General features: G+C 41.5%; 1 protein-coding gene across 8 annotated transcripts in view; it reads right to left on the minus strand.

The window, feature by feature from the left end:
* WDFY3 (WD repeat and FYVE domain containing 3) overlaps positions 1-26303 on the minus strand; it is a 370468-nt gene that overhangs the window by 109518 nt on the left and 234647 nt on the right. For all 8 annotated transcript variants that reach the window (XM_090036996.1, XM_090037002.1, XM_090036999.1 and 5 more), the window contains 11 exons: positions 22972-23153; positions 19215-19446; positions 16599-16759; positions 14733-14844; positions 14174-14364; positions 13093-13245; positions 9048-9121; positions 8783-8944; positions 6868-6962; positions 2353-2473; positions 425-642 (listed from right to left, as the gene is read on the minus strand). In XM_090036996.1, coding sequence (XP_089893122.1) covers positions 425-642; positions 2353-2473; positions 6868-6962; positions 8783-8944; positions 9048-9121; positions 13093-13245; positions 14174-14364; positions 14733-14844; positions 16599-16759; positions 19215-19446; positions 22972-23153 — 1701 coding nt within the window. The remainder of the gene's footprint in view (positions 1-424; positions 643-2352; positions 2474-6867; positions 6963-8782; positions 8945-9047; positions 9122-13092; positions 13246-14173; positions 14365-14732; positions 14845-16598; positions 16760-19214; positions 19447-22971; positions 23154-26303) is intronic.

Raw genomic sequence — 26303 nt, forward strand, 5'->3', positions numbered from 1 at the left:
ACTTAGGCGGAGTGTAACACAGAGAAGAGATCGCCTTCTCCACATCACCTCTACCTACCAATATCAGTTTAGGCAGGCTGGTGAGGTTCAAATGATATCAGTGGCCCCCAAACTTTATTAAGACTAGCTACACAGGTTTTGGACAAAGTAGCAAGAAAGTAATTTCACCCAAAAGAAAAAAAGGATTGAAATTTGCATATGCTACAGCTATGCAACTTGAAGCCTAGTCTGCAGAATCACCCACCTTTGCTCACTGCCTTAAACTACCTATAGGAGAGGGTAACCAAGAAAAACCAAAAAATTCAAGCCCTGAAAAACTGAAAGCCATTTGATGACAATAACAGACATTCTGTACTACTACATACAATATTATAACATTAAACAAATCCAAACACCCTTCAATCATCATCTTTAAATTTCATACCTAGTACTGTGCCAATTTTGTTGGTCAACACAGAATCAGTCTGATCAAGCCAGCCTCCACCACTGAGGCCTTCTTTAAACTTGATGAGAATAGGCTGATTACTCAGCAGGACCACAAGGATTCTCATGGCTCCAGTTACAGTGGTTGAGTGCAGATGTTCTTCCATAAACATCATGATCCAATCAAATCCCAACGTCCTGACCAGCTCCTCACATGCTCTAATCACAAAAAAAAAAGAGTTAAATGTCACAAAATTCCTTATAACAGATAGCAAGAGTCAAGGTCTTTCATCATCAGGCAAACTCAGGCAAGAATATTAGATAAAATTAAAAATAATTTAAAACAACAGATCTCATGTAAACCATATCTGCTAAAGAAGAAAGGACTGTCAGTCAGCTTTTTGTGCAGCTAACCTCTACAAAATTGTGAGCATGATTTTTGGTGGAATTAAGAGGACTGACGGTAGTGATTTAGACTGCTCCAACTTGCTTGAAGTTGCACTGAATATTGTCCATGGGTGACTGGTACCTCCTGAGACTTGGGGGGGAGGGGAGGGGTCACAATCTGTGGGCAGCAGCATCAGTGGCAGCGTGGCGAGTGATGACTGCCTGCAAATGCCAATGGCAACAGGGCCAATCTCCGGGGGGGGGGCACATGCCCTCTGAGTCCCCCCCACCAGTCACCTATGGTATTGTCTGACGTGAATTCTGAGATGCTAAACAGAAAACTTATACTGACAAGTTACAACTTATAAATCACACAACTGCTTCTGCTGAGAATAATTTACAGGTTGAGAATTTGTCCTGTACTTTTCACAGGAAGAACTACAGAACATCAAACCCTTAACCCATGCTTAGGCTGAAACAAAGTGTTAATCATATCTGTGGAAACAAAATACAGACCAAGCTGTTTAAATATCCAGCATGCATATAAATTTTGTATCTGAATTTTATGATTCTGTCAAGTTATGGTGAAATCTGAATACTACATGCGATCCGCCAAAATACATCAAGCAGACAAATACAGCCAGAAGGATATTTCTGTTTTAAAAGATTCTAACTTGACACAGAATTTAAAGTCCCTTTTCTCTCCCCTCTTTGCCTCTAATGTTTCATTAACTGTTAAGTGATGTAACTTCAGCTGGGATTTTTAAATAGAGATTTGGCATTTTATGAGTAATGATATTATTGAGAACATCTGTATACTGAAATTATTTAATATTTCTTTTTAACATGTTTTGGAACCTGCTGGCTCCTCTCACTTGTTGAACAGGGATTACTTCTCTTTTATATTTTGTATTTTATCTGTAGCTGTATTTAAGAAATTATTTATTTTTTATTTAAATTGCTAAAGAATGAACTGGGGAGAGTAGCAGCATACTCGAAACCTGGTTATGCTTAAAGATTAAAAATCAAAAGGAACTGCCATAACTGAGTGGTGCTCCCCATACACAAACTCTTACAGCTTTGAAAATGTACAGATGGAATCACTGTAACTAATTACATAAAATAAATTATTTTCCTTAGAACAAGGCTATATAATTCTTCACTAATGCTGCTCAAAATAGTAGAAGCTTAAACTGAGACAAGATGCATGTTTTTTTATACCCCCATAGTCTAATCTTCAGACAATTAGTTTGGAGGTCTCTCAACAAAAATAGATGACATAGTAATGTACAAAATAAAACACAACCCACACTATCAGAGGTTGGAACACAAAGGTAAAGAATCAAAATAAAATGTTTGCTACTGCAGCCAAAGCTAAATTCTGCTGTGACAGTCGTGTAGATTTCAGGTACATCTATGGAGTTCCTCTGGATTTATATCACTATAGTCAATAAACAGAGTTTGACCCAACATACTTGCTCATTTATCTTAAAATTGTTAGTCACCTTCCTTTTTTCTATCAGAAGAGTCATTGGTACTTACTGCAAGTTAACACTTGTCTTTTCTTTAGAAGTATACAGAAGTTTCAGAAGGATATCTAAAAGTCTGTTCCGCAGAAGGATAAGATTAGCAGAAACAAGGCCTCCAAAATCATCCTCTGTTCCTAAGTATGAAATGGAAGAATTAAGTGAATCTGGAAAAAGTTGGCTTAGTACTTCTAAGCAATTTCATGCAATCTTACAACAACAAATCAGCGACAGGTAAAACAAAAACAAACCAATAAAAAATGCTTAGTTGGGATATTGGCCCGCTTGTCCCCCTGCAACAAGCCCACCATGAGAAAGAGGTAACATTAGCCTCATTTTCCTTTAAACACAGGTCACAAAAATACCATCCCCCAACCTGGAATTGCACACCCTCTTACCAAACTGACCCCATCACCAAAAAGATACCATGAAAAACACAAAGTTCCATTAATATTATACAGTAAGTAGACCTACTTCAAGTACAAAAATTCAAATATCACTATTGCTACAAAGCCCAACACATGCAAGGTGCTTTACAGATTCATTCTCTTCCAAGAAGCTTAAATTCTAAGATGAAACACCAGAGGATTTTGATGCTGGGAAAAGTGTAAGGACTGAAGGGTTGAAGTAATAGAGTTGATGCATGAATCTCTTAAATTACGGTTTTTCTTGTTATTAGTTTTCTTCTACCATTCTCTCCTCCACGTACAAACACTACAGCAGTTTATGTGCCTGTGTGCATACACAAAGGAAGATTATAACTTTTTTAGGCTGTACAGAAAAAGACTATTTTGAAAAAACATGAAGCCCGGCACAGAATCACTGAAAAACAGTGGAAGGGACTTCAGAGGATCATCTACGGCAATCCCTGCTCAAAGCAGAATCAGCTAAATCATCCCAGAAAAAGGTATGATTAACTTGCACTTCAAAATTGTCAATGACAAATTCCACAGTTTCTCTTGATAATTTATTCCAGTGCTAGACCACTTTCATAGTGATAAAGATTTTCCTGATATCCAACCTAAATCTACCAAATTGCAAATTAAGACCAGTGCCTCTCATCCCGTCTTTGTTTTTGTATGCCTAGATGTCTGAATGGGTGGTAACACACAATAGTGTAATGGGGGGTGGGGAAACGGGGCAGCAGTCCCGAGCACCCACTTAGAGGAGGCACAAGAATGACAGCCAGCGTGGCCACTGCCACCAGGGGCACACACCATGGTAGTTAAGCCTCTAGTGACACAGAAAAGGAAAGTGGAAGCTATTAGGGATGTGCGAAGCTTCAGTGGCTGATTCTATTTGGTGGAGATTCAGCCTGATTCAACAGCCGAATCACCGAATCCAAATCGAATCAGGAGAGCCTTTAATCTCTTCGAATTGATTTGGAAAGATTTGATGATTCGGACATAGACACAGCTTTAAACATTTTTTCTACATACCTCAAGGTAGCAGGCAGCTTGTGAATGCTGAGACGCTGGGGCAGATGGAGTATCCCATAGGAGTGTGTGTGTGGGGGGGGTGGGTCCCCAGTACACTCGGCAGCAGACCCAGAAGTGGACCAGAAGTACTTCCAGTCCACTTATAGGTTCACCGGGGAGTGCAGGTGATCCCGCCCCCCCACCTTGGTGACTGGTACCTCCTAGGTTGGGGAGGGGCACCCAGGGTCCCCCTCGTGGCCAATCGCTGAGCTGAGCGGGTGCGGGGGGTTCCCCCATGTGCTTGGTGGTAGACCCGGAAGTGGACTGGCAATACTTCCAGTCCACTTCCAGGCTCACTGCCAAGCACGTGGGGTCCCCCGCCCCATGCTCCTGTGGGACACTTCATCCGCCCCACCATTGCAGCATTCATGAGCCGCCTGGTACCTCTCAAGGCATGTAGAAAAAAGCATTTAAAGTTGTGTCTATAGCCAAATTGCTGATTCTCTGAATAGGCCTCAAATCTTCAGGTTCAGATTTGGCTGAATTGAATCGGGACAACGATCCGAATCAATGAATCAAATAACTGTCCCCAATTTGGGCTGAATCAGAATCAAATGCAGCTCATTTCACACCTCCCCTAGACGCTATCATCTACTAAAAGCAGATCATCTTAAAACTTTGATTTTTAGGGAAGACCAAACCTTCCCTACCCAGTCACAATCTCTCAAATCATCATCTTATCTTACCAAGTTATAAGTATCCCTCTGAGAACAACTGCAATTGCCAACAACAGAGGAACATTAAGAATTCCTTTTATGCAATTAAGCAGCTAGAAACAAGGAAGAGAGAATACCACTTAATCAGGCAGCTCTCTGTGGCCCACTAGTAAATGCTCTAACAATCAACACACTGTGAATTTCAAACCAACCTTCAGCTTAATCTCCTCAACCAACACAGGATATTCCTGTGAGGCCAATCAAAGACCTCCATAAATAGCAAAGCAAATTCCTTTAAATAAGGGAAAGAAATACAATATATCAAACTTTTAGTTATTAGCTACTAGTTACGTATTTGTAGCAGGGCACTGAGGTGCCTGCTACTTGTGGAGTAGTAATGAAGAGGCATAGGTGCAGGTTGCTAGGGCAACTGGTGGGAGTCAGCTGACTGGATGGGGTAGGGCCGGGCTTCCATTTAAACCCAGGGTGGAGGCCAGGCTGGCAGTTCCCAGCTGGCAGCCAAAGGGGTAGGAACTCTGCCAGAGCAAAAGAAGAGGCCAAAATGCAAGAGCAGTTGGTACGGGTGAGGGATGGAGCACCCTTGGGGGTGGCTCGAGCAATGTTTTAGCCAAGTGGCAGAAATTTATGTTATGGCCTACGGGCTTGAGTTTTGTAGTTACTGTTTACAACCAGTGGTTTGGGTGAGTCTGTTGGGGTGGAGGAGGCCTCATAGGGGATCCGCGGTAGCGTGGGGACCCTGGCGCCAGAGAGGGCGCAGCATTTTGGGGTGCACTGACCCCAGCCCCAGGCAAGGGGGGGCAGAGCGAGAAGGCCCCAGGCAAGGGGGGGCAGCGATTGACGAGCACCTGTGGGGCTGTGGAAAGCCAGAGTGCCTGTGGGGCGCAGTGAGAGACAAGGCTGCGGAGAGCCAAAGGAAACAAGGGCTGTGGAGAGCCCGAGCGCCAAAGGCCACAGAGAAAGACAAGGGCCGTGGCTAAGACTGAACAACGTCTGGTACATCTGCGAGGCTTGGGGCGTGGTACAGGGGTGGCTGGAGCCATGCATAGCCCGTAAGGCCAGGGCGCACGGAACGCCCATTATAGAAATGAGACAACTGATAGCAGGAGAACCATGGCCAAGAGGACGAAAGGCAGCTTCCCTTTAATATACATAAGGCCAAGACATGGTGGGCAAGATCCGAGGATGCTTTGAGGTGAACTTGGCACAGTAAGGGGGCACTAGGGGAGATCACAGCCACCCCTAGGACCCCGCTCCATGACAGTATTGCTAACAGTCCTGGAACATGTTGCTCATGTCAGTTTATGATGCTGGGTCTATAATTTTGGCTTCTTTTTTCTGCTTCAATTAGTAATTCCAGTGAAACTGATTTCAATGTTTGTGGCTTTAAATAAAAATGTTTTGAAAACAGCTAAGAGAAAGCATCTGTTCCTGAAGGAGAAAAGAAAAGTTTTTAGGTCTATCTGAGAAAGCCAGACAATGCTCATTACTGCTTTCTAGAAGTGCACTAATACATTGTTTCGATATTGGTATAAAGAAAACTCGCTGTATCAGATATCTGCCCAATGGGGCAGATAAATTTGGCTGAGTAATGTCCGTACTGTGAGCAGCCGCAACGCAGCCCTCAGGCAGTGACGAACATAGGTGGCAGCATGGAGAGCTGCCTCCAGCTGGTAAGTCTGGTGTGGTGGAAGAGGCATGGGGAGGGAAACGGTATGTGGGGGGCAAGATCAACGCCAACCGCAGTGAGGGAGGGGGCAGGGGCAGGCACTGCCCAGGTGGGGCTGGGGGGGGGGACAGGCGCTAACTGGGGGGGGGGGTGCAGCTCCCACCACTGCTTGCAGCCCAGGAGGGCATGGTGGGGAGGGGGAACATGTTTCCCCGGATCAGTGTGGGGTGAGATGGGCTGCAACAGGGGCTGTGCGGAGCTCTTCTGGGCAGGGGTTGGGCTTGGAGCGGAAGCCAGAGGTGCTAGGAAGATGCTGCATCCACCCCAAATTTTGCCGCCACTCCATTCCCAGCGCTACTGCCGCCCAGCCACCCAGTGTAGCCCCGACTCTTCCTGGCACATGGATGAGAGACCTGGAAGGCTGATAAGCCCACTTTTTCTCACTGTGAATGAAGGGCTGGAGATTTCCAACTGATTTCATAAAACAAGTGGGAGAAACTGGGAAGGTAACATGCAAGTGAAGGAAATCAAATGAGAGGATATACAAGAACTTTTCTCCATGCACAGCTTGCTTAACACACAAATCTGAAGGACTTACTAAACTAAGCAGATATACTAGAATTAAAATGTAGAATGCATTACCAATAATAATTTAAACACAGAATATCACAGATTATTTTTCTTCTACTCAAATACTGAAAGGTACTTACCAATATCAGGTTTTTCTTCATTATTTATCTCCATTACTATAAACTTCTCACAGACTGCAAAAGTAGGCAAAGTAGAAGAGATGAATTGTCCAAACCTTCATGGAAAGGAAAGAGTGTGATGGACTGACTTTAATCTGTAAATTATTCACATTCAACATTCACCGTAAAAATTAGTACAAGGAAAAATATACAAAAAAGTTCATTTTCTTACTTCTGAAAACTAAGACAGCAATCAGTGTTCAGAGACTAATATCTACCTCCTAAAAGGGCATCCCTGACCAAATATTACACATCAACGCTGTTAAAATATCCTGGCTGTCAAGACTGGTTTGACAGTCCAAGTCTCTTGCACTAAAAATGCTCAAACACAATATAAGAATGTAATCTTAGAAAGCAGGAAGAATAACTTCCTGCTTTCAGTAAAGACTGTCTTACCAACAGAGTACCAAAAAGAGGGACAAAGGAGAAATAAATTTTGCTTACTTGTCAGTAAGCAATCTGACATGTACTTAGTTAGCTTAACTCCTGCATAGTTGTCCATTCTATCTCTGTTATTTTGATCTTATCTAAGGTTTCTATTCTTGTTTTCCTGTTCTTTGGGAGAAATGCAGACCAATCCTGAAGAGTACAATTAAGACAATACTAAACACTGTTACCCAGATTCTGGCTGTGCTGCTACCACTAAGGGCAAACAGAAAGCCCTGAGGAGTGGCAGGAATAAAGCAACAAGCATTGTCTTTGTTCATTTCATAAGAAAATTATGAATTGCATAACATTAATTCTATTAATAAATTATGTCTAGAGCATGGTAAAAATACAGAAAGGTAAGTTGTTTCATACTACCAACAAATGAAAAGTAAAAACACTAACTGAGCCAAAGTAGCAACATGATAATTCTTTACTCGTATCTATTCTATTCTATTCTTTATTTACTTATTTGATTTATATCCCACCCTACCCAGCAAAGGTTCATGGCAGTATACAATAAGAGAATAAAGTAACTTTTTAAACAGGGGAAAGAACAAGAGGATGAGACAACTTAAAAGGGAACTAGAATACCAACATAAAACAGAAGCCCCCTAAACAATATCTGACTCTCACAACACCACTAAACATAAGCCTCTTCTAACACCAGCACCCCAACCCCTCACTGTCTCTCCCCTTCTACCTCAACCTCTCATTGCCCCTTCCTCTGCCCCAGAACTCTGAATCTAGGGTCCTCCCTAATTACCCTCTCTGCATTACCACCATTCCCTCCTACAGTCTGAATTTCTGGGTGTGGGGGAGAGCATAACAGTGTACTAGTTGAAATAATTTACCAATTAATTTAACATGTTATAAGTCCTTATAAAGACCAGATGCAACTGAAAAGGGAACATTTATCTGTTGTCACCCACTGTTCCATCAGAGATACTTTGATATTTTTCTACAAGCTGCCTGTTTTGAAAGAGAACTAGAAATAAACCTCTCAGCTGAGAATGGTAAATGCCGCATTTTAATATGGAGCAGCATGATCGCTCCAAAAGTTCTAAAGAAACCCAAATTTAAGCACAAGTGACACAGACTTGACAATCTCCAAAAATGGTCACAATCTCTTAGAGCAATAGTGAATTTAGAATGTTATGCATCTCCATCATGTTTATAATTATCTCTAGTACAAGCTTTCATACTAGAAAACATTCTAGGGCAATTTAATAGTAATTTCTACTGTGACTTAAACTGAGCTTAAGGTACAATTTCAAGGCTGGTTTTAAACTATTTCCTGTGGTTTTTACATTTATATGTATTGAATAGCTCCAATAAACTCTTTATATTAGTCCCCTACAGAAGCACTACCATCAGCAAGTTTCTTGTAAAGCCCCATCTTAAATAAATAAATAATACATAAATAAATGTCAGTAAGTGTTTGTGTTACCTGAGCAGGTCACTGCTGCTGGGAAAACCCTGAAGCAAAAAGCTCAGCACATTACTCACTGCAACATTAGTAGGCTGGGATAAAGATGCATCTCGAAGAGTCAACAGTAGTTTAGGGATTAGCTGGAACTCCCTCATTAATTTAGCATTCTTTGCTGCTTCACTGAAAGACAGAAAGAAAAAAAAAAGATTTAATAAACAATCAGGACCTTTCTTGGATAATTCCGTATTTTAGATTATATTACCAGGCTAACATCAACTAATACCTGGACTCTGTGAGAAGTTCAATGAAGTGCTCAAATAATGAAAGATGAAGCTCATATGGGGCATGAAGCCAGACCTGAAATACAAAATATACAGTGGTACATTTTATATGAAAATCTATGAAAATCTAATCATATGTAATATATGAAGCATTAAACAAACCCTGGATTAGTGGGGTTTTATTAAATTAATCTAGTGGATCACATTATAATTTTCTTGTCTACCCTATTCAAATGATAATTTCAGTTTTGAATTACACAGCCAACAGAAAAATGTCAAATATAGAGGCAAAGCTACAGAAGACTACTTGAAGACCACAGGCAATCTCCATGTATATGGTGAAACAGGAATATTTACTAATTATCACAATAACAAATCAGAGTTCTATGAAAAGAATCACAGAACCACATCATGATCCTGAATTTATAACAAGTTTACTGCCACTGACTTAGACAGAATTCTTTAAGATTTAAACTGGCCTAAGTTCAGAATTAGATTTCACATTTATCTTTTTAGACTCTTTGCCACCTGAAATGAAGATGACCCATTACTAAATTAACTCTGTTTCTCTGTCAAGACTAAACTCAGTCTTTACTGACAATTCTTTCGATTTCAAAAAACATTTTCTATACAATATTTTAAGTCATTTCTACTTTTCACAGCAGATCATTTGTTCCATCAATAGAAGTGCCAGAAAGGTAGAAGGTTAAGGCTTCAAATCTTTAAGTAAACCCAAGAATGAAAAATAAAATAAGACAGATTTGAACCCTCTTTTTATTAAAAATGGCTTGAAAGAGTAAATAAAGCAAGTTTTCTTGCCCCTTTACTTGTTCTTTTTTTAAAAGGTAGAAGTATGAGAAAGTGCAGCTCTTGCATTCTTTTTAACAGGAGGTCTCTTCTTGGAGAGTCCAATTAGTCCATATGCTTGCTTTAAGAGATGTTATGTTACTGGGGACTGTCTACCTACAGACACCATTCATTAGTTAATTCAGTCCCAAAGTTCCAAAAGACTTCTCTGTTAGGTTCTCTCTTTTTTGACTTTATATCGTGAATCCCTTTGTTCTCTAGCTGCACTGAGAGAGGACTTTTTTAAAAGGTTCACTTTAGATCTTTCATGCTGCAGCTATTGTTTTATTGAGTGTAAGACCCTTAAAACTGCTCAGCCAGCTCCCTTTATAAATATAAGAATCTACAACAAAAGTACTCATTATTTTTATGAAGTTTCCATTTTTTGTCAAAACAGCTCATGCTGTGTTTCAGATTTTATTATTATTTTGTTCTCCTGGCTTAAGTTCCCTATGGCCAAAACAGCAGAAGATCAGACCTGGCTGACAGGTTTTTGGGACAAACACTTATCAGAAAAGAAGCTCTCTTCCCTAAAAATTTCAAAAGGATTAAAATGGAAATGTTTTTACAAAAACAGCTTTAAAAAATTAAGGCAATTGTTGACAGGAAATATTTTTGTACTAAAAATTGGCTTTTTCTTTTAATTGTTTTCACTTATAATGGTGGTCTAAGTCTGGGTATTGGTATTAGGGACGTAAATATATTTTAAAAAAACATTTGTGTAACCTCCTCTAATTATATTGGTTAAACGATTAGCCAGGAACAAGGCAGCTTGGACACAGTTGCTGCTAGAAGATACCCCCAGCTCCCAGGACTGTGGGGGAGGGAGGGAGAAGGCAAGTCAAGCCAGACAACACAGACCTAGTGAAGCCCTGCACTGGGAGGGAGGAACCACCTGTGAATGAGCAGCTAATTGCTTAATTTGGGACGGAGGGAGGGAGGGAGGGAGGGAAGGAGGAAAGAAAGGAGAGATGGAGCACCTGTGAAGGATCCCTGCTGCCCCTCACTGCCCCACGCTGCATGGGGGGCTCTGCACAAGCCCCCCTGGCCCCCTACTCTGCTCCCCCGGTCCCACCGTGGCTGCCCCACCTGCCCCAGCTCCAGCCCTTTAAGAAAAAAAAAAAACCTGAGAAAACCCCCCAGACTCACCATTCCTGCTGGGCAGGGGGCAATCCTCACTGCTCCGCGCCATGTGAGGGGCTCTTCTGTGAGCTGCCTGAAGCCCCGAGGCCACTGCAGGAGCAGTGAGTCTCAAAGCTTTTCTCGTTTTGTTTTTTTTCTTAAAGGACCAGAGCTGGGGTGGGCGGGGCAGCCATGGGGGAGTCTGGGGAGCAGGGGGAGGGTCGGGTGGCTCATGCAGAGCCTCCCACGCAGTGTGAAGCAGTGGGGGGCAGCAGGGATCGCCCCCCACCTGGCAGCACCCAGTGAGTGGGGGTCTTTTTTAAAGCACCAGGAGCTAGGGCAGGCAAAGCAGCCATGGGGGCAGGGCTGGGGGAGCAGGCAAGGGATGGGGGCTGGCAGGGGTCCCCCCATGGTTCCTGCCTCCAGCACCCACTCAACCACCTGGTATTTACCAGCTCTGAGTCCAGCTACAGCTCTCTGCTGCAGCCACGGGGGACTGTCCAAATCATTGAAGCTCTGTGAATCTTTTTCGAAGATCTGAAGAGCTTCAAATCAATTCATACCTTTTACATGGTCCCCTGATTTTATTTGGATTCAGAGATTCAGCCACTGAATCGGGTCAAATCTCCTCCAACTCAAATCACCACCCAAAGCTTCACACAGCCCTACTGTTTTCCTCTTAGGCTATGTGTACTAGTCCCCCTCGCTACTCCCCTCTTCTCCACCTCCCTCTTGCCAGGGCACTGCAAGGCTTCCCTTCCCCACTTCCCTGCCACACTGAGGTGGCCCCAAGCTAAAGGATAACTGGTAAACTATCAGTTATCATTGCACTTATTGGTTAAATGATTAATCACTTAATTTGTCACATAACTAATTGCTATAGACATATCTATGCATTTTTAAACCTTTGGTAGGCATGTTACATAAAGAACAAACTTAACCGTCACACAACAGGATTAATGCATCATAAATGGGCAAAAAGCAGGGCACCAGGCCCATTATTTTTGTATCTCACTTGTGAAAATTTGCACTAGCATCTCATAAAGCAGGCTGTTACCTACTGAAATTCATGCCTCTCTGAATCAGTTAGTCTCTAAGGTGCCACCTTGCCCTACCTTCTTTCTCAAAAAAGTTTAAAATTATAAGCTTCATTTTTCAATGTCCTGCCTCCTAAAATCATAAAATGGTATTGACAGATGAGCATGGACCTTTGGATTTTTAAAGCACCCCAGGGAACCCAGTAGAACAGCTATAACAATTTCAGGGAAATTAAAGGAAACATTCTAGAAAACAGCATAAGCTCAATTTTCACAAATGGGCTCCTTAATATGACATCCAAAAATACATTTAGATACCCTAACTTCACAGGGATGTAAACTGTGCACTTCCATAGTTTAAACAAATAAGAGTAATCCTATTTAGGACACACAGCATGTGAAAATTAGCCTTCCCAAGTAGCTCCCAAGCTCCCCACCAAAACCTCACAAGAGTATGACAATTAAAATAGTTATAATCAATCTATATTTTGTATAAATAATACAGACGGAATTTGACAGTCATATACTGCATCAGGCAACTTGACTCACAGTTCCTCCTAAAATACCATAAAGTAAGAAGAGAAAAATCGCATTTAACACTAAATTTCTTCATGTTTAATGCTGCAAACTCTGGGTTATATTTGGAGGCTGTACACACAGAAATGTAACTGCCCTACTTCTCAATGCAACAGAGGTTTGATGCCTAAGGTTCTGACACGCTGTGCTGCCAAAACGTATTCCTTGTTATTATTTTCAGTGTCTCCTTTCTCTCCCAAAATATTTGCTAAAATAAAATATGTAGGTTAATAGAACCAGGTATTTAACGGTTAACTGAAACCACCATCCTCTTCTACAACAAAAAGTACATCTTTTCCATGCAGCAATAATTTCTATGTATTAGAAGTAAAGCAACCACAGCAGGCAGAGTTAATAAAAGAACTGCACTGCTGGTGAGTCAGACTCTCTTCACCGTCTGCTTTATTGTACTGAATAATCAACTACCCAAATACACATAGCTAGTTTTCAAGGACGCTTTACATACTTCAAAATCACACAGCAGATCCTGAAAGGCTGTTGAATTTGGAATAATGGAGGTTTCATGCCCACTGTCAACAGTTCCTACCAAGGAAAAGGTCAGATGGAGTATGTGGCTGTTCAAAAGGGAGCGTTTCTTCTTTAGCAGCATTGCCAGTAACTGAAAAAAAAAGAAAAAAAACAGAGCCCAGGAAAATTCAGTAATGTCATCTTCTTATGTCAACACTAAAGGCAAGAAGACTTTTCAAATCTTATGAATTTGATTAACATACTTTTGTGATGTTCTAGAATCACCATGAAAAAAAACACACAATCACAATTCTTCACTAACTTGCAGCAAAAGACTGGGTTAGAATCCCAGCGAGCATTCATATTTTAGAACTTTTTGCCCCCAAAGAGCAGCAGATTTATAGAAATCTCATTCACTCTAAGGGAGTATATGATTGATTCTCCCAAAAGTTGAAAGTCATCTAAAATAGTAACTGATGACATACACAGTATTGTGTACAACTGACTGTGGGTGCTGCCTTGTTATAGCAACCCAACTGGATACAAGTTGGTGGAGTTCTCTCTCACCCTACATTACACCCATTCATTCCAATGACAGATCAAGTCCCTAGACTCTGTTGTAAGCAAAGCAGTATAATGATTAGGTTTTTTACATTTTCAAGTGATGTGAATTTTTCCTTTTTTGCAATCAAAGAAGGTCACTCTTGTTTATTGCCTTTCATGTTCCGTATTCAATAATTTTACTTGACTGACAGGATAAAAGTAACTGCTGAGCTAACATGTGCCTCATAAATGGAAGGACAAACTATTCATGTATCACATTAACTCACTTCTTTGTTTTTAGTAAGTTGGTAGTTTTAGCTTTAACTGATTTAAAACTCATTTTCTACTCTTCTTTTAAACCATCCTAAATAACTTACATTATTTAGCTAACAGTGAGAGAATCTTAAGGCAGCTATTTATACTACTATTACAAAAATCATGGCAATTATAAATGCATTAAAGTATAAAAGAGTACATGTACTCAGGTATACAACAAATTCAATTAATCTGATCTGCTATGTCTGATTTCTCCATACCTGATAACCTTTGATCCTTTCCATTTCTTTACTGGCTAATGGGTTGCTCTTTACCACACATACCAAGGCCTTCACAGCTGCATATAACCCCTCTACATCTGATGCCATGGCTACAAGACCCAGAATGGCAGCAGCTCCACCAATATACTGTAATGTAGTGGCAACAGGCTTAGGTTCAAATGTTCTTACTCCTGTGCACAAGGTAGTAAAAAGTAAATTGATTAATCAATCTCACTGTTGTACAATATTTATAGTTATTATCATATCTGTTACTTTAAAAAAAAAGCAAGCAATTAGTGAATTCTATCAGAAGTAAAGAGAAGGAAGTAAATTTAGAAGGAACTAAGTACATTTATTTACTTAGTTTAGTGAAACTGCAGGCCCCATGGAAATTCTTTTTTGATATCTACATTATTTATGAATGGGAAGCATTAAAACTAGAAAACACAAATAACTTAAATCAAGGCAATTAATGTAAGACCATCATTTATGGAGTTTTGTACAATTATACAAGAAAACCATTTAAGGTACCTATAAAAAGAGCAAATTGTAATCTCACCCAAATACCCTATCAGAGCTGCCCCAATGGTACGTGCTGGTCCATTCAGATGTCCTGCTGAGTTATGAAGCAGCTTCACTGGAGTGGCATTCTCATGGGAAGACACAGCCAGCTAAACAAGGGAGAAGCCTTTTTATTCTTTGAGAAAAATGTGTGTGAATTTCTCTCATGTGAGGTCCCTTCCAGCTCCTTACAATCTATGAATCCATAGATAAGGTCTGAAATAATGACATTTCAAATATTCCCAAAGAGGCCACTGGCAAAATTTATAATCATTAAATTTTGACTTTACCCAAGATTTCTGCCAATCTTTTTCTCTACTAAACAAAATTATAACAACTCTTACAAGAAGAGCTTGCAATAAAATCACCAAGTCATGGACATTTAAAGAAAGGTTTTTTAAAATATTAATTAGTTAGCATCAACTAACTGCAGAAAGTTGGTTTAGTTGATTTTTAGCTTTTCAAATCAGACCCATTATATCAGTGAACCAAGTAAAAGTTAATAGTCACAACTGCTGTTTACCCTAGGAGATTAACTTGGGTCCTAAAAATATTTAGGTACATAAATAGCCCCAATGAAGTCAGCGGAATTACCCATATGTGCACGATTATTAACATTCAAATTTCACAGGATTTGGCAATTCATAATATTAATTTGTCTTACTATAAGCATTATTGTTTCATAACATATTCTTCAATCTTTTCATTAGGAATTAAAACTAATATGTACAAAAAAGTATAAAAAAATTATATATTATATTCTTTTACCCCTTTGCTAGTCATTTGTAGTTCTAAGAAATAGAGCAAAATCCAAGAGCATCACCTAATAAAAAAGTTCAGTGCAGTTTAAAAACTTAAGTAAAAAGGAACAGAAAACACTTTTGGTAACAATGGAAATTGACAGGTATAAATTCAGTAGTCCAGTATAATCTGATCCTGGATTCCAACAATTGCATCTCCTACCATGCCAAAATGCATGGCAGAACACAATTTCTGTGATCAGGGACAAAATTTGTCTAATCATAATTGGGCAACTGCTGGGGCTGGCTTCCTGCAGCTCTCACCACTTAGCAACTTTAAACAAGTGCAGAGGGAGTAGCATGATGCATGGCTTTGTGTGTGCTGGTTCAGGGGGAGCTGATGTACACCCCCTACCTGAGAAGTACCTGTGCACCAGGCAGCCCTGTATGGCACCTATAAACGTGTGTACAGGTCAGCCCCACAGAGGGATGACTAACATGTGCCTTTAAACCTGCCAGAAGGGGAGAGCCCACCGCATGTTTTATTTAAAGTATCAGACAAAATCAGCCACAGAGATGTTCCACATTAATTGTGGAACATCTTTGTGGCTGATTTGTCATTTTATAGTGTGATAAATTGGTTAAATGTGTGACAATATATAGCAGTTTAGACTCCAAACCTTACACCAGTGCTATCCAACTTCTAAGTGCCCAGGGGCTGCATGCCCTGAAGGCTACACCAATGGGCTTGCATGCTACATGGGTGCCCCCAACCTCTCCCTACTACTGGACACAAGCACCCCAACTTCACTTCAGCTCCCTGACCATGGACTTCCCCACTGCACCAAGCTATATAGATACCCCAGGTTCCTCTGTTGTGCCGTGCCAACCAGTGGGAAGGGGGCAGGAAGTAGAATCCAGGAGGGATGGGGAGCCCAGAGACACTAGATGCTTCTTCAGCTAGAATGATGGCTTCCTTGTGGCCTGCTTGCAGCCCACAGGCTGCCGCTTGGAGAGCATTCACAGCAATAATTAACAACTGAACTAGGAAGGCTTATATGATTAGGATATTTTTTTAAAACAACTATATTCCTGAATTTAACACTGCGAATTTGTAAATATACCTGTTTGGCAATGGCTTTACTGTCTAATTTGTTGTAAACTTTCCTTATTCTTGCCACTGTAAGTGAAGAAACAGAAAGTGCATAGAGGCCAAATGAGACCTTCTCCTCTGGTAACAAAGACACTGGAGAGGGACTGACTCCTTCTGATTTAGAATCTTTACCTTAAATAAAAGAAAAAGAAAAAAAGTACATCAAAATAAAAATTTTACATTGAAACAGCTCAAGTAAATTATACTTCAAAATGATCTCCAAATATAAGTTCAGTGGCTTGAATTTACAGATAGCTAAAGTTGGGTGTTGCCTTCATTTATTTTTCCTCAATCCATACAAGTGTCGATCAATGTAGGTGAATTAAAGGACAAAATTCTGTACACATTTTGATCAGATAAAAAGAAAACAAACACGCATTTTTCTCCATATTAAAGGTTAATTATATTCAGCTTTACTGACAATTTTTTGCTTTGTGGCTTGCATAAAAATTCTCATTTCCCATCTCATTCATTCTGACATGCAAGATGATCAACAGTAACCAGTAATGGATTTTCCCATTCTCTAGGGCTTCTTTCTTTGATTCCCTTCTGGCCTGCAAGAGTAGTCAGACTTTCCTAGATAAGAAGAGGAGTCCGTCACCAAAGCTTGGTTTTATAGAGCTTGGTACGATAATGAATTTGGACCATGACCAAGGAAAAAAATTAGCCAGGAAATGTAATTATTACATGCCTATCTACTGATCTGTGACAACGGGTGCATCCAGACGAGCGCGCACATGCCTCTAGCAGCGTCTCAAACCCCTTTGAGATGCTGCAAGAGGCATGTGCAGGAACTAAAAAAATGTTCCCCCTGCTTCAAGTTTGCAGCACAGGGACAAAATTAGACCCCTGGATATAAGGGGTCAAAAAAACAAAAACAAAAACAAACCGCTCCACAGAACAGCGGGGCAAGGCGTGCATGGAACAAACACAGGTGTCAGTCCTCCAGAAGAGATGCTCTGGTTTTGGGCAGAGTGTGTCTGTGGTGCTCCTGCTGCCCCCGGCACTGTCCAAGGTAAGCTAGGAAAGGCGGGGGTGGAGGTTATGGGTGTGGGTGGGCGTGTGCGTGACAAGTGACAGGGGGATGTCAGGGGGTGGTGTTGGCAGTAGAGGGGGGTCTTGAGGACTATGGGGAATGGAGGTGGATGGGGAGCAGCAGGATGTCCCAGTGGGTAGGGACGTGGAGGGGCACAAGTGGTGGCTGCCACATACCTACCCCCCCCACCCGGCCCCTGTGGCACCGGCGGTAGCAGGCAGAGCGGCAGTGGCTCTGCTGCAGGCACAGCAGGCAGCGTAGCAGTGCTGTGTGACTAAAAGATTCCCCGGAAGATATTTTTATCTAACTACAACCTAAGCCATTCTTTTCAAGAAACTGAACTGCTATTATGGAACCAAAACAAAGACTTAGGACTCTGGGTCCCAGTCAAGGTGCTCTTGGCATGGGGACCTTCATTTCTTGCAAGCGTGTCAAACAGACCCATGACGCAAACCTGGCTGGGTCAGTTTGGTAATTATGACCAGTTTTCTTCAGGACGCATAACAGACCAAGATAACAATGTGTAATTCCGGGGTGAAAATTCATGGAATGGCAAATGAGTCTGAAATCAGTTATTATGCCTGGATATTTGCTGTCAAAAAGGGAGCACCCCACACTTTTTTGTTGTGGACAGGCCCATGACAGGAATGCCCCAAATCTTGTGCATCAACCAGAATGTCTCTAGGGTGAGCCTCCTTTCCTTCATGAGTGATGATTTGTCTTTCACAACATCAGACAAATATTACCTGCTGCTGTCTCTTTCTTCCACAGCTGGGGAAAAAGCCTCTGGCAACATGGGCAAAATGTTGTTGTCTTTTAGGAAAGCTCTGTTTCTATATATGTTGAAACTCACTTAATAGACTTGCTCTCTCTGAGGCAGGGTAGGTTACTCTCAGTGACAAAAGAAAAAGTCAGGGCTGTATGGGACATTTCTACTGCAGCACACTTGATTGTTTTTCCTTTTAGTCTTCTGTGCTTGAAAGCCATGAAACAGCCAAACTTGGACATAGTAATCTGTCTGCATGTCACTTTTAAATGAGGAAAAACTCTAATTGCAAAAGCAGAAGAGAGCTCTACAAAGTAGAAGAATCTTTGATGATGACTAGTTATCATCCTGTCACAATGAATGAGAAGAAAATCCCTATTTGAACTGTTGCAAATAGAACTATGGAAACACTTTGATAAAATATATTTGAACCTTATTTTCCAATGTTTTCACACTTTGTCAAATGTTCTTTCCAAACATATATTTTTTAAAATTCTGACAGTACTGACACAACTATCTTTTGCAACAATAAATCATTAATATTGTTTGCTAACTCTCATTTCATCCTGTATGATTTTACTCTCATCTGAGTTGCATATTGTTAAATATTATTAAAATTTTAATGTAGCCTTGTTTAAATTACTGGAATACAGACAAGGTTATAAACAAAAATATAGCAAGTAAGTATGGTGTCACTCCTAAAAAATGCTTTAAGTTAAAGAATTTGAGCCTCAATTAAAATTTACTTAAATCCTAGATTACTGCATGATTTTAGTTATACTTACATGGGATATATACTGCTTGAAAGCTTCCAACATAATTTGGTCCCAGCTCATAAATGGTACTAACACTTGAAACTGGCAAAACTTCCTCCAAGAAATGCGTTGGTCCCAAGCGCCATACCAGCAAAGAGAGTTGGCGTTGGGCTGGTGGTGTGCCAATGTAGGAATAAACTGTGCTGACTACTGGTGGATTAGCAGAACCAGATCCACCAGGGCTACTGTGAATATAGTGAAGCTGTAAAATAGAAACAAAGTTATTCAAGAGATATAGGTATAATTTAGAGAAAGAAAATAAATTAAAAACTAGGTGTGAAAATCTAGAAATGTTCAAATTGATATAGAAAACATTAAGTAATCCTGATTAGTTCACTAAATCATTAACTAAAACCTAATACTTCTGCCAAAGTAATTATTAGGGCTGTGCAAAGCTTTGATTGGAGATTCATAGTTTCATAGTTGGTAGGGTTGGAAGGGACCTGAGCAGATCATCAAGTCCGACCCCCTGCCATGGACAGGAAAGAATGCTGGGGTCAAACGACCCTGGCTAGGTGGTTATCTAGCCTCCTTTTGAAGACCCCCAGGGTAGGAGCGAGCATCATTTCCCTTGGAAGTTGGTTCCAGATCCTAGCCGCCTTGACTGTAAAGTAGTGTATGAGTGTATGAGGCTTCCCGATGTCTAGTCTGAATCTACTCTCAGTCGACTTATGGCCGTTAATCCTTGCTACTCCTGGTAGCATTCAAGTTGGTTGCAGCACAACCCAGCAGTCATGAGTGTACAAAGAGAGAGGCGATTAGCCCTGTGACATGTTACTATAGTTCTCAAAGAACACTGTTCACAGTTTAAGGAAGTCATGTTTAAAACATTCTAGCAGCCATGGGAGGGGTGCAGAATTAGGAGGAACACAGCCATATAGCTAGATATTCCTTCATATTTCACAGGCAGATTTGAGACTATTAGGACATTTAACCTTAAATAATTTTAATTTGTTTGCAAATAGTTGAATACTTGGTTTGGGCGCTCCTATTATATTCAAACAAAGGTCCCTTTCCATCTGCTTGGCTTTTTGGCTCATTTTGTCTTAAGGTTTGAAGATGGGAGGCAGAATGCACTGGGAGTATCATAAACAACACAGGGCACTGTCAGGTTCTCATCTAGCTGAGTAGGCATAAATCAACTGTGAATAAGTTTAAAATGGGATTCAACTAAATTTTAATTTAAATGTTCCTCCCCTGATTTTTAAGTCTGTATTCGATTCAGAGGATATTCAGCCTGATTCGGCGGCTGAATCTCCAAATCCGAAGACCAATAAAAAGGTCCAAATTCCAAATCGATTCAAAGCCTCCACATTGATTTGGAAAAGATTTGTAGAAGATTCAAAGATTCGGGCAGTCCCCACTCAACACTGCAGGGAGCTGGACCCAGAATCTGTGCTGGGGGGGGAGGGCAGGGACCATGGGGGGACCCCCACCAGGCCCCAATCCCTTCCTGCTCCCCCAGCCCCCTGAGCATCCCCTGACCCCCGCCTGCTCTCCCAGCCCTGTCAATGAGTGTCCTGCCCAGCCCCAGTGTCCTGGCAGTTAAAAAAAAATAAATAAAATCCCCACACTCACTGGCTGCTGCAGCAGCCATCGGAGAAGTGGGGGGCAGTAGGGATCAACCCACCAGGCAGAAGCCAGTGAGTGCAGAGTTTGGGGGGGGTTTTAAGTTCTGGGATGCTGGGGCCAGGTGGGACAGCGAGAGTGGGCGGGGGATGGGGCCTGTTCAATTAGGAGATTTGACTGATTCGGCAGTGGCCAAATCTCTGAATCAGATTCGGCGGAATCAAATGGGGACAGTGATTTGAGTCACCAAATCAAATCACTGTCCCCCGAATCAGCTGAATCCGAATCCAAAGTGAATACTAGCCTCTTCGCACAACCTAATAATTATGTCTATTTGTTTAATTGGACAGACAGGTTGAGTACACACAGATTTGAAATCAAGTACAGAAATAAACAAAAGGCTGTGGCAGAACATTTAAAAATTTTTTTCCTTTTCAAATTTAATGCAAATAAAATAATCAAATAGAATTATAGCTATAGTTCATATTTTTGTGTTTGCCGGAAAGCTATTTCATTATTTTGTGTCCCCTCTGATTATTGCAATTGCAACAGTCTGAATGGTTACACCATTGATCTCACTGGTATATTAAGTAGCATACAGATTTCAGTTGGTAGGAAAATGATACCAAGTTTTGCCTTTTTGATCTATGGAACAAATATTGACTTATATAAAAGCATGAACATTAGCCAAAGGAGTATTTTTCAAATACACTGTTAATTTGTTTTGTTTAAATTTATGAATCAGAAATAAGGATGTCCATTTGAAAAAGTATATGCTATTGTAGAATCATGATGTTAGAAGGACTCTCAAGGGTCAATATGGTTCAACCCCCTAGAAAAATGCTATTCCTATATCATCCCCGTCCAATGTTGAGTTGTCTTAATAACTTCCAGTGGAGGAAATCATATAGCTTCCCTAGGCAGTCTTTCACTGCCTTACTGTTCTAATGGTAAGAAGGTTTTTCCTGAGCACTAATCTGAATCTGCTTTGCTGCAATTTTAAATAATGATTTCTTGTTCTGACTTGTGTGGAAAAGGGGAACGGTTGTTCTCCCTCTTCTTTATGGCAGTCTTTCAAATATTTGAAAACTGCAGTCACCTCCCCACACTTAGCCTCTTTTTCACCAAGCTGAACATACCAAGCTCTCTCAACCTTTTCTTATACAGCTGACCTTCCAACCCCTTGATCATTTTTGCTGCTTGCCTTTCGATGCTCTCCAGGTTCTCCACATCCTTCTTAAAATGTAGAGCACAGAACCTCACACAATACTCCAGATGAAGCCAAATCAGCCATTACTGGTTCTACTACCTCCTGCATCTTACACTTAATATTCCTGCTGATGCAGCCCTAAATTACATTTGTTTTTTTCAAGTACGTCACACTGCTAATTCATGTTGAGTCTGTGATCCTCCAAAGCCCCCAGATCCTTTCCAGCAATGCTACTGCCCATGCTTTGTATTTAAATGATACAACATGCAGTAGATATGTAACCAGTCTCACATTAAAGTTCCACATGACATCAGGAAAAACATTTTTAGATAACCGTCATGGTGCTTCTAAACTTTACACATTTACTCTTTCTAGTAAGGTAGATGGAGCTTTCCACAATTGTTACTACTTTTAAGTTTCACGTAAAGTAGTATTTTGCTTTCCTTCACTTCAGTGTTCACACAGTTACTTTTATACCAGTATACATTAGCCATTAGAGAAAAGGTAGCATTTTATGACCAAAACTAGCATATTCCTTATTTTGCTGAATTAATACCAAATGCCAGACAAGTATTAAGAGATAAAATACTGCTCCATTTCCAGTGATGCAGGTACACTAGATACAATCTCTTCCTTTCCCAAGTACTGATCCACTTTGCTTAAGACCTGATAGTATTTGCTACTCTTTTCTGTAAAACAACAACAAAACCAGGACAGACTCAGAGTTGAGAAGTGAATGGAGTCCTTGCCTCACTTTGAATGTGCATAACAAAATCAAGAAACCAAGCACAATATAGAAAAAGCTCAGGCCCTCTCATCTTCAAAACAATTGATAATACATGATCATGATGTACAGCAGCCTGACAACAAGTAACCTACACAAATATGTTGTAAAGCAAATGAACTTTTTGAAACAATACAAGTTACATTTTAAAGTTTTTACTCCACCTTCACAGTATTAACAAGCTGTCCATCAATGTAGAGTGCAGCGGTGCTATTTTTCAGCATGCCTTTACTCATCACCAGAACCAGATGATGCCACTGGCCTTCCACTATAAGATCACCACAGCGAAAACGAGCACAACAAGGAAGAATCTCATAGAAAGACGATTCTTCACTGAAGTCATCCACTACAGTAAAAGGAACAGTTCATTAGAACTAGTGGCACTCATACACCGATTTAAATATTTCAGTTTCCTCAGGCCTGATATTTAAAATAAGCTGCAATGATAAAGGTTGAAATTTCAGAAAGCAACGCATTTCAAGCAAACAGAATATAGTAAACAGTAATGTAAATTAACAAATATTTTTCTATTAACACTTTCAATTGTAATTAACAATATTAGCATTAAAATTATATTGATATTGAAAATATTTTTGAAATTTGATGGTCCACAATTTTTTGTATGAATGCAAAAAGAAAAACTGGTAGAGCAACATTAGTCTAGGCAATCCCCAAAATTATCAGCAACCCCAATTCCTATTTTAATGTATGCAGATGAGACTGTTATACTGTCAAGAACTCCTATTGGATTACAGAGAGCAATTACAACTTTTGAGCAACTTTGTGGACAAAACTTAAAGCTAAATTATCATAAATCCAAAATAATGCATTGGGGAAGTCGTTTGATGAAATATCCATGGAATATGGGGGGAACCAAACTTGACATTGTCAAAACCTATAGATATTTGGGTGTGTTATTCACAGCTTCTGCATCATGGAAACATGTTCAGTCAGTTAAAACTAAGGCAGCCCAATCGACAGCAGTGATAAAGAAATTGTATAAAACCACAGCAGAATGACCAGTCCAAGCTCCTATATCAGCATACAAAGCCAAAGTCACCCCTTCGATTTTATATGGCGCTGAAGTATGGAGTTATGCTGCTAGTAATGATTTTGTCTCAGATGTGGATCTATGTACAACAATATTATAGATTCACGTCTTGATTTACTACAAGCTTGTCCAACATACAGCCTGCGGGCCGCCACGTGGCCCACCAAGGCATTTTCTGTGGCCCGCAGTGCTGTGATGGGAAATGAAAGTAAACACTGTTTACTTTCGTTCCCACCCCTTGTCCCCGCCCCCAGCCCCTCAGCCGCTTCCTAATGGCTGCTGAAGGGCTGGGGAAGGGACAAGGTTCCCACACGCATCATGTCAGCTTGATGTTGCCGACGTGGTGCGTGCGGGAAGAGGAGTAGCCATGTGCCACTCAGGACAGGATGAGCCCAGCCAGAGAGGCAGGGGCTCAGCTGCACTTTCCCCCTACCTACACTGGTCAGTCCCGAGCGGCATACGGCTCCGCCGCCACCTCTGCTGGCTGGTGCTGACCCAGACAGATCTGTCCCATCCAGAGCAGCACGCAGCTGAAGTCAGCTTCCCACATGCTGCTGGGGACGGGAGGAGGCTGGCCAGGTCGGCACCAGCCAGCAGAAGCGGCAGCAGAGCGACGTGCCGCTCAGAACTGACCGGTGCAGGCAGGGGGAAAATGCAGCTGAGCTCCTGCTGGGCTCATCTTGTCCTGAGCAGCACACGGCTCTGCCGCCGCTTCTGCTGGCCAGTGCAGATCTAGGTGGCCTCCTCCTGTCCCCAGCAGCACATGAGGAACTGACTTCAGCTGCATGCCACTTTTCCTGGCCAGTGCTGACCCGGCTGGGTCTGTCCCATCCAGAGCAGCACATGACTGAAGCCAGCTTCCCACAAGCTGCTGGGGACGGGAGGAGGCTGGCTGAGTCTGCACTGGCCAGCAAAAGTGGTGCGGGAGCCGTGTGCCGCTCAGGATGGGACGAGCCCAGCCGAAGCGGCAGGGGCTCAACTGCATTTTCTGCCTGCCTGCACTGGTCAGTCCCGAGCAGCACACAGCTCCACCACTGCTTCTGTTGGCTGGTGCCAACCTGGCCAGGCTCCTCCCAACCCCAGCAGCACCTGGGAAGCCAGCACTGGGGGGGCCTTGGCAGGCAGAGTCCTGGCATGACCTCCATGGGGTGAGGCAGCAGGAGGCGGTGTCTCCCGGACCCCGCGCTCCAGTCTCACAGCACCGAGGCCACTTGGGCGGCATGCGTGGGTGGCCAGGCACCATAGTGAGTGGGGCCATGCGGGCGGGTGGGTGAGGTGCTGCGGTGCAGTGGCCACCTCGCTCCAGTCCCCCTCATGGGGGATGTGGAGGTATTTATTTTTCCCCTTCAGTCTCTGGGGCAGTAGCTGGCTGGATGTAGAATGGGTCCCTCCTGCCCCTGCCCACCAGCAGCTACCATTGTAGGAGTAAATTTAGTCAGGCTTCTGGCCTCCCTGACTAGAAAAACAGACAGAGACCAGAAGTGCTGATACTGCTTATTTCAGTTATATGTTCTGAGATAAAAAATCCTGCATGTCTTATTACTGTGTGCACAGATGTCCAATTAAGTAAACTTGTTTTAGTTTCTTTTCTTTTTTGTATTTTTTTCTCTTTATCTGTCTTAAGTATAAAAATGCTTGAAAACTTAGAGAAGGGGAGGATTCCTTTTAAACAGACAAGTGAATGATTCCCCTAGCTGTATGAAATCCTCCCTGTGATCACAATATAGCCCTCAATAAAGAAAAGCTGGTTCTGTCAGCTCTGATTTCAACCACAGTGCAAAGTTTGATTTCTTTCACAGCATGAACCCTGCAGTAAGAGGCAGGTGCAGTAGGGCTACACAAGCAGGATCTCTCTGGGCCAGGACAGAGGGTGTTTGAATATGGCTCACTGGGTGATAAAAATTTCATGATCTGGCCTCACATTCAAAAAGGTTGGACACCCCTGATTTACTACTATATTTACATTAATAATGTTTTTCTGTTGGTGGGCTCTATTTTTAGTATAATATTTGTAGTTTGGTTACCTTGTTCAGACTTACTTATATTATGGATGCATATGTGTTACGTTGTCTTTGGGAGCATGGCATTTAGACATATCTCAGAACAAGTTTCTTAGGGTTCTTCTGGCTCTTCCTCCCTCAACTCCTGCATCTTTTCTGAGATTAGAGATGGGAATGAATTCTATTTTAACTAATATTATTATTAGAATGCCAGGATTTTGCCTCCCCTTTTACTATCTCATCTGCTTAAATTATGCTACATAGAAGATACTAATAATCCCCCTCCTCTCCAATCACACTGGTTAGCTTAATTTTTTCCTGCACTTTTGTACTTTCTGGGATGGGATACTATCACAAAGATAATGAAAGGTCTTTCTTCCCCATAGAAATGGTTCAGATTTTCCAGAGAATATAAGATATTGCCAGGCAGAAAGATTTTGCAGTG

Source organism: Crocodylus siamensis, chromosome 2 (genome assembly GCF_052110815.1).
Source record: "Crocodylus siamensis isolate JL-2025a chromosome 2, ASM5211081v1, whole genome shotgun sequence".
Lineage (NCBI taxonomy): Eukaryota > Metazoa > Chordata > Crocodylia > Crocodylidae > Crocodylus > Crocodylus siamensis.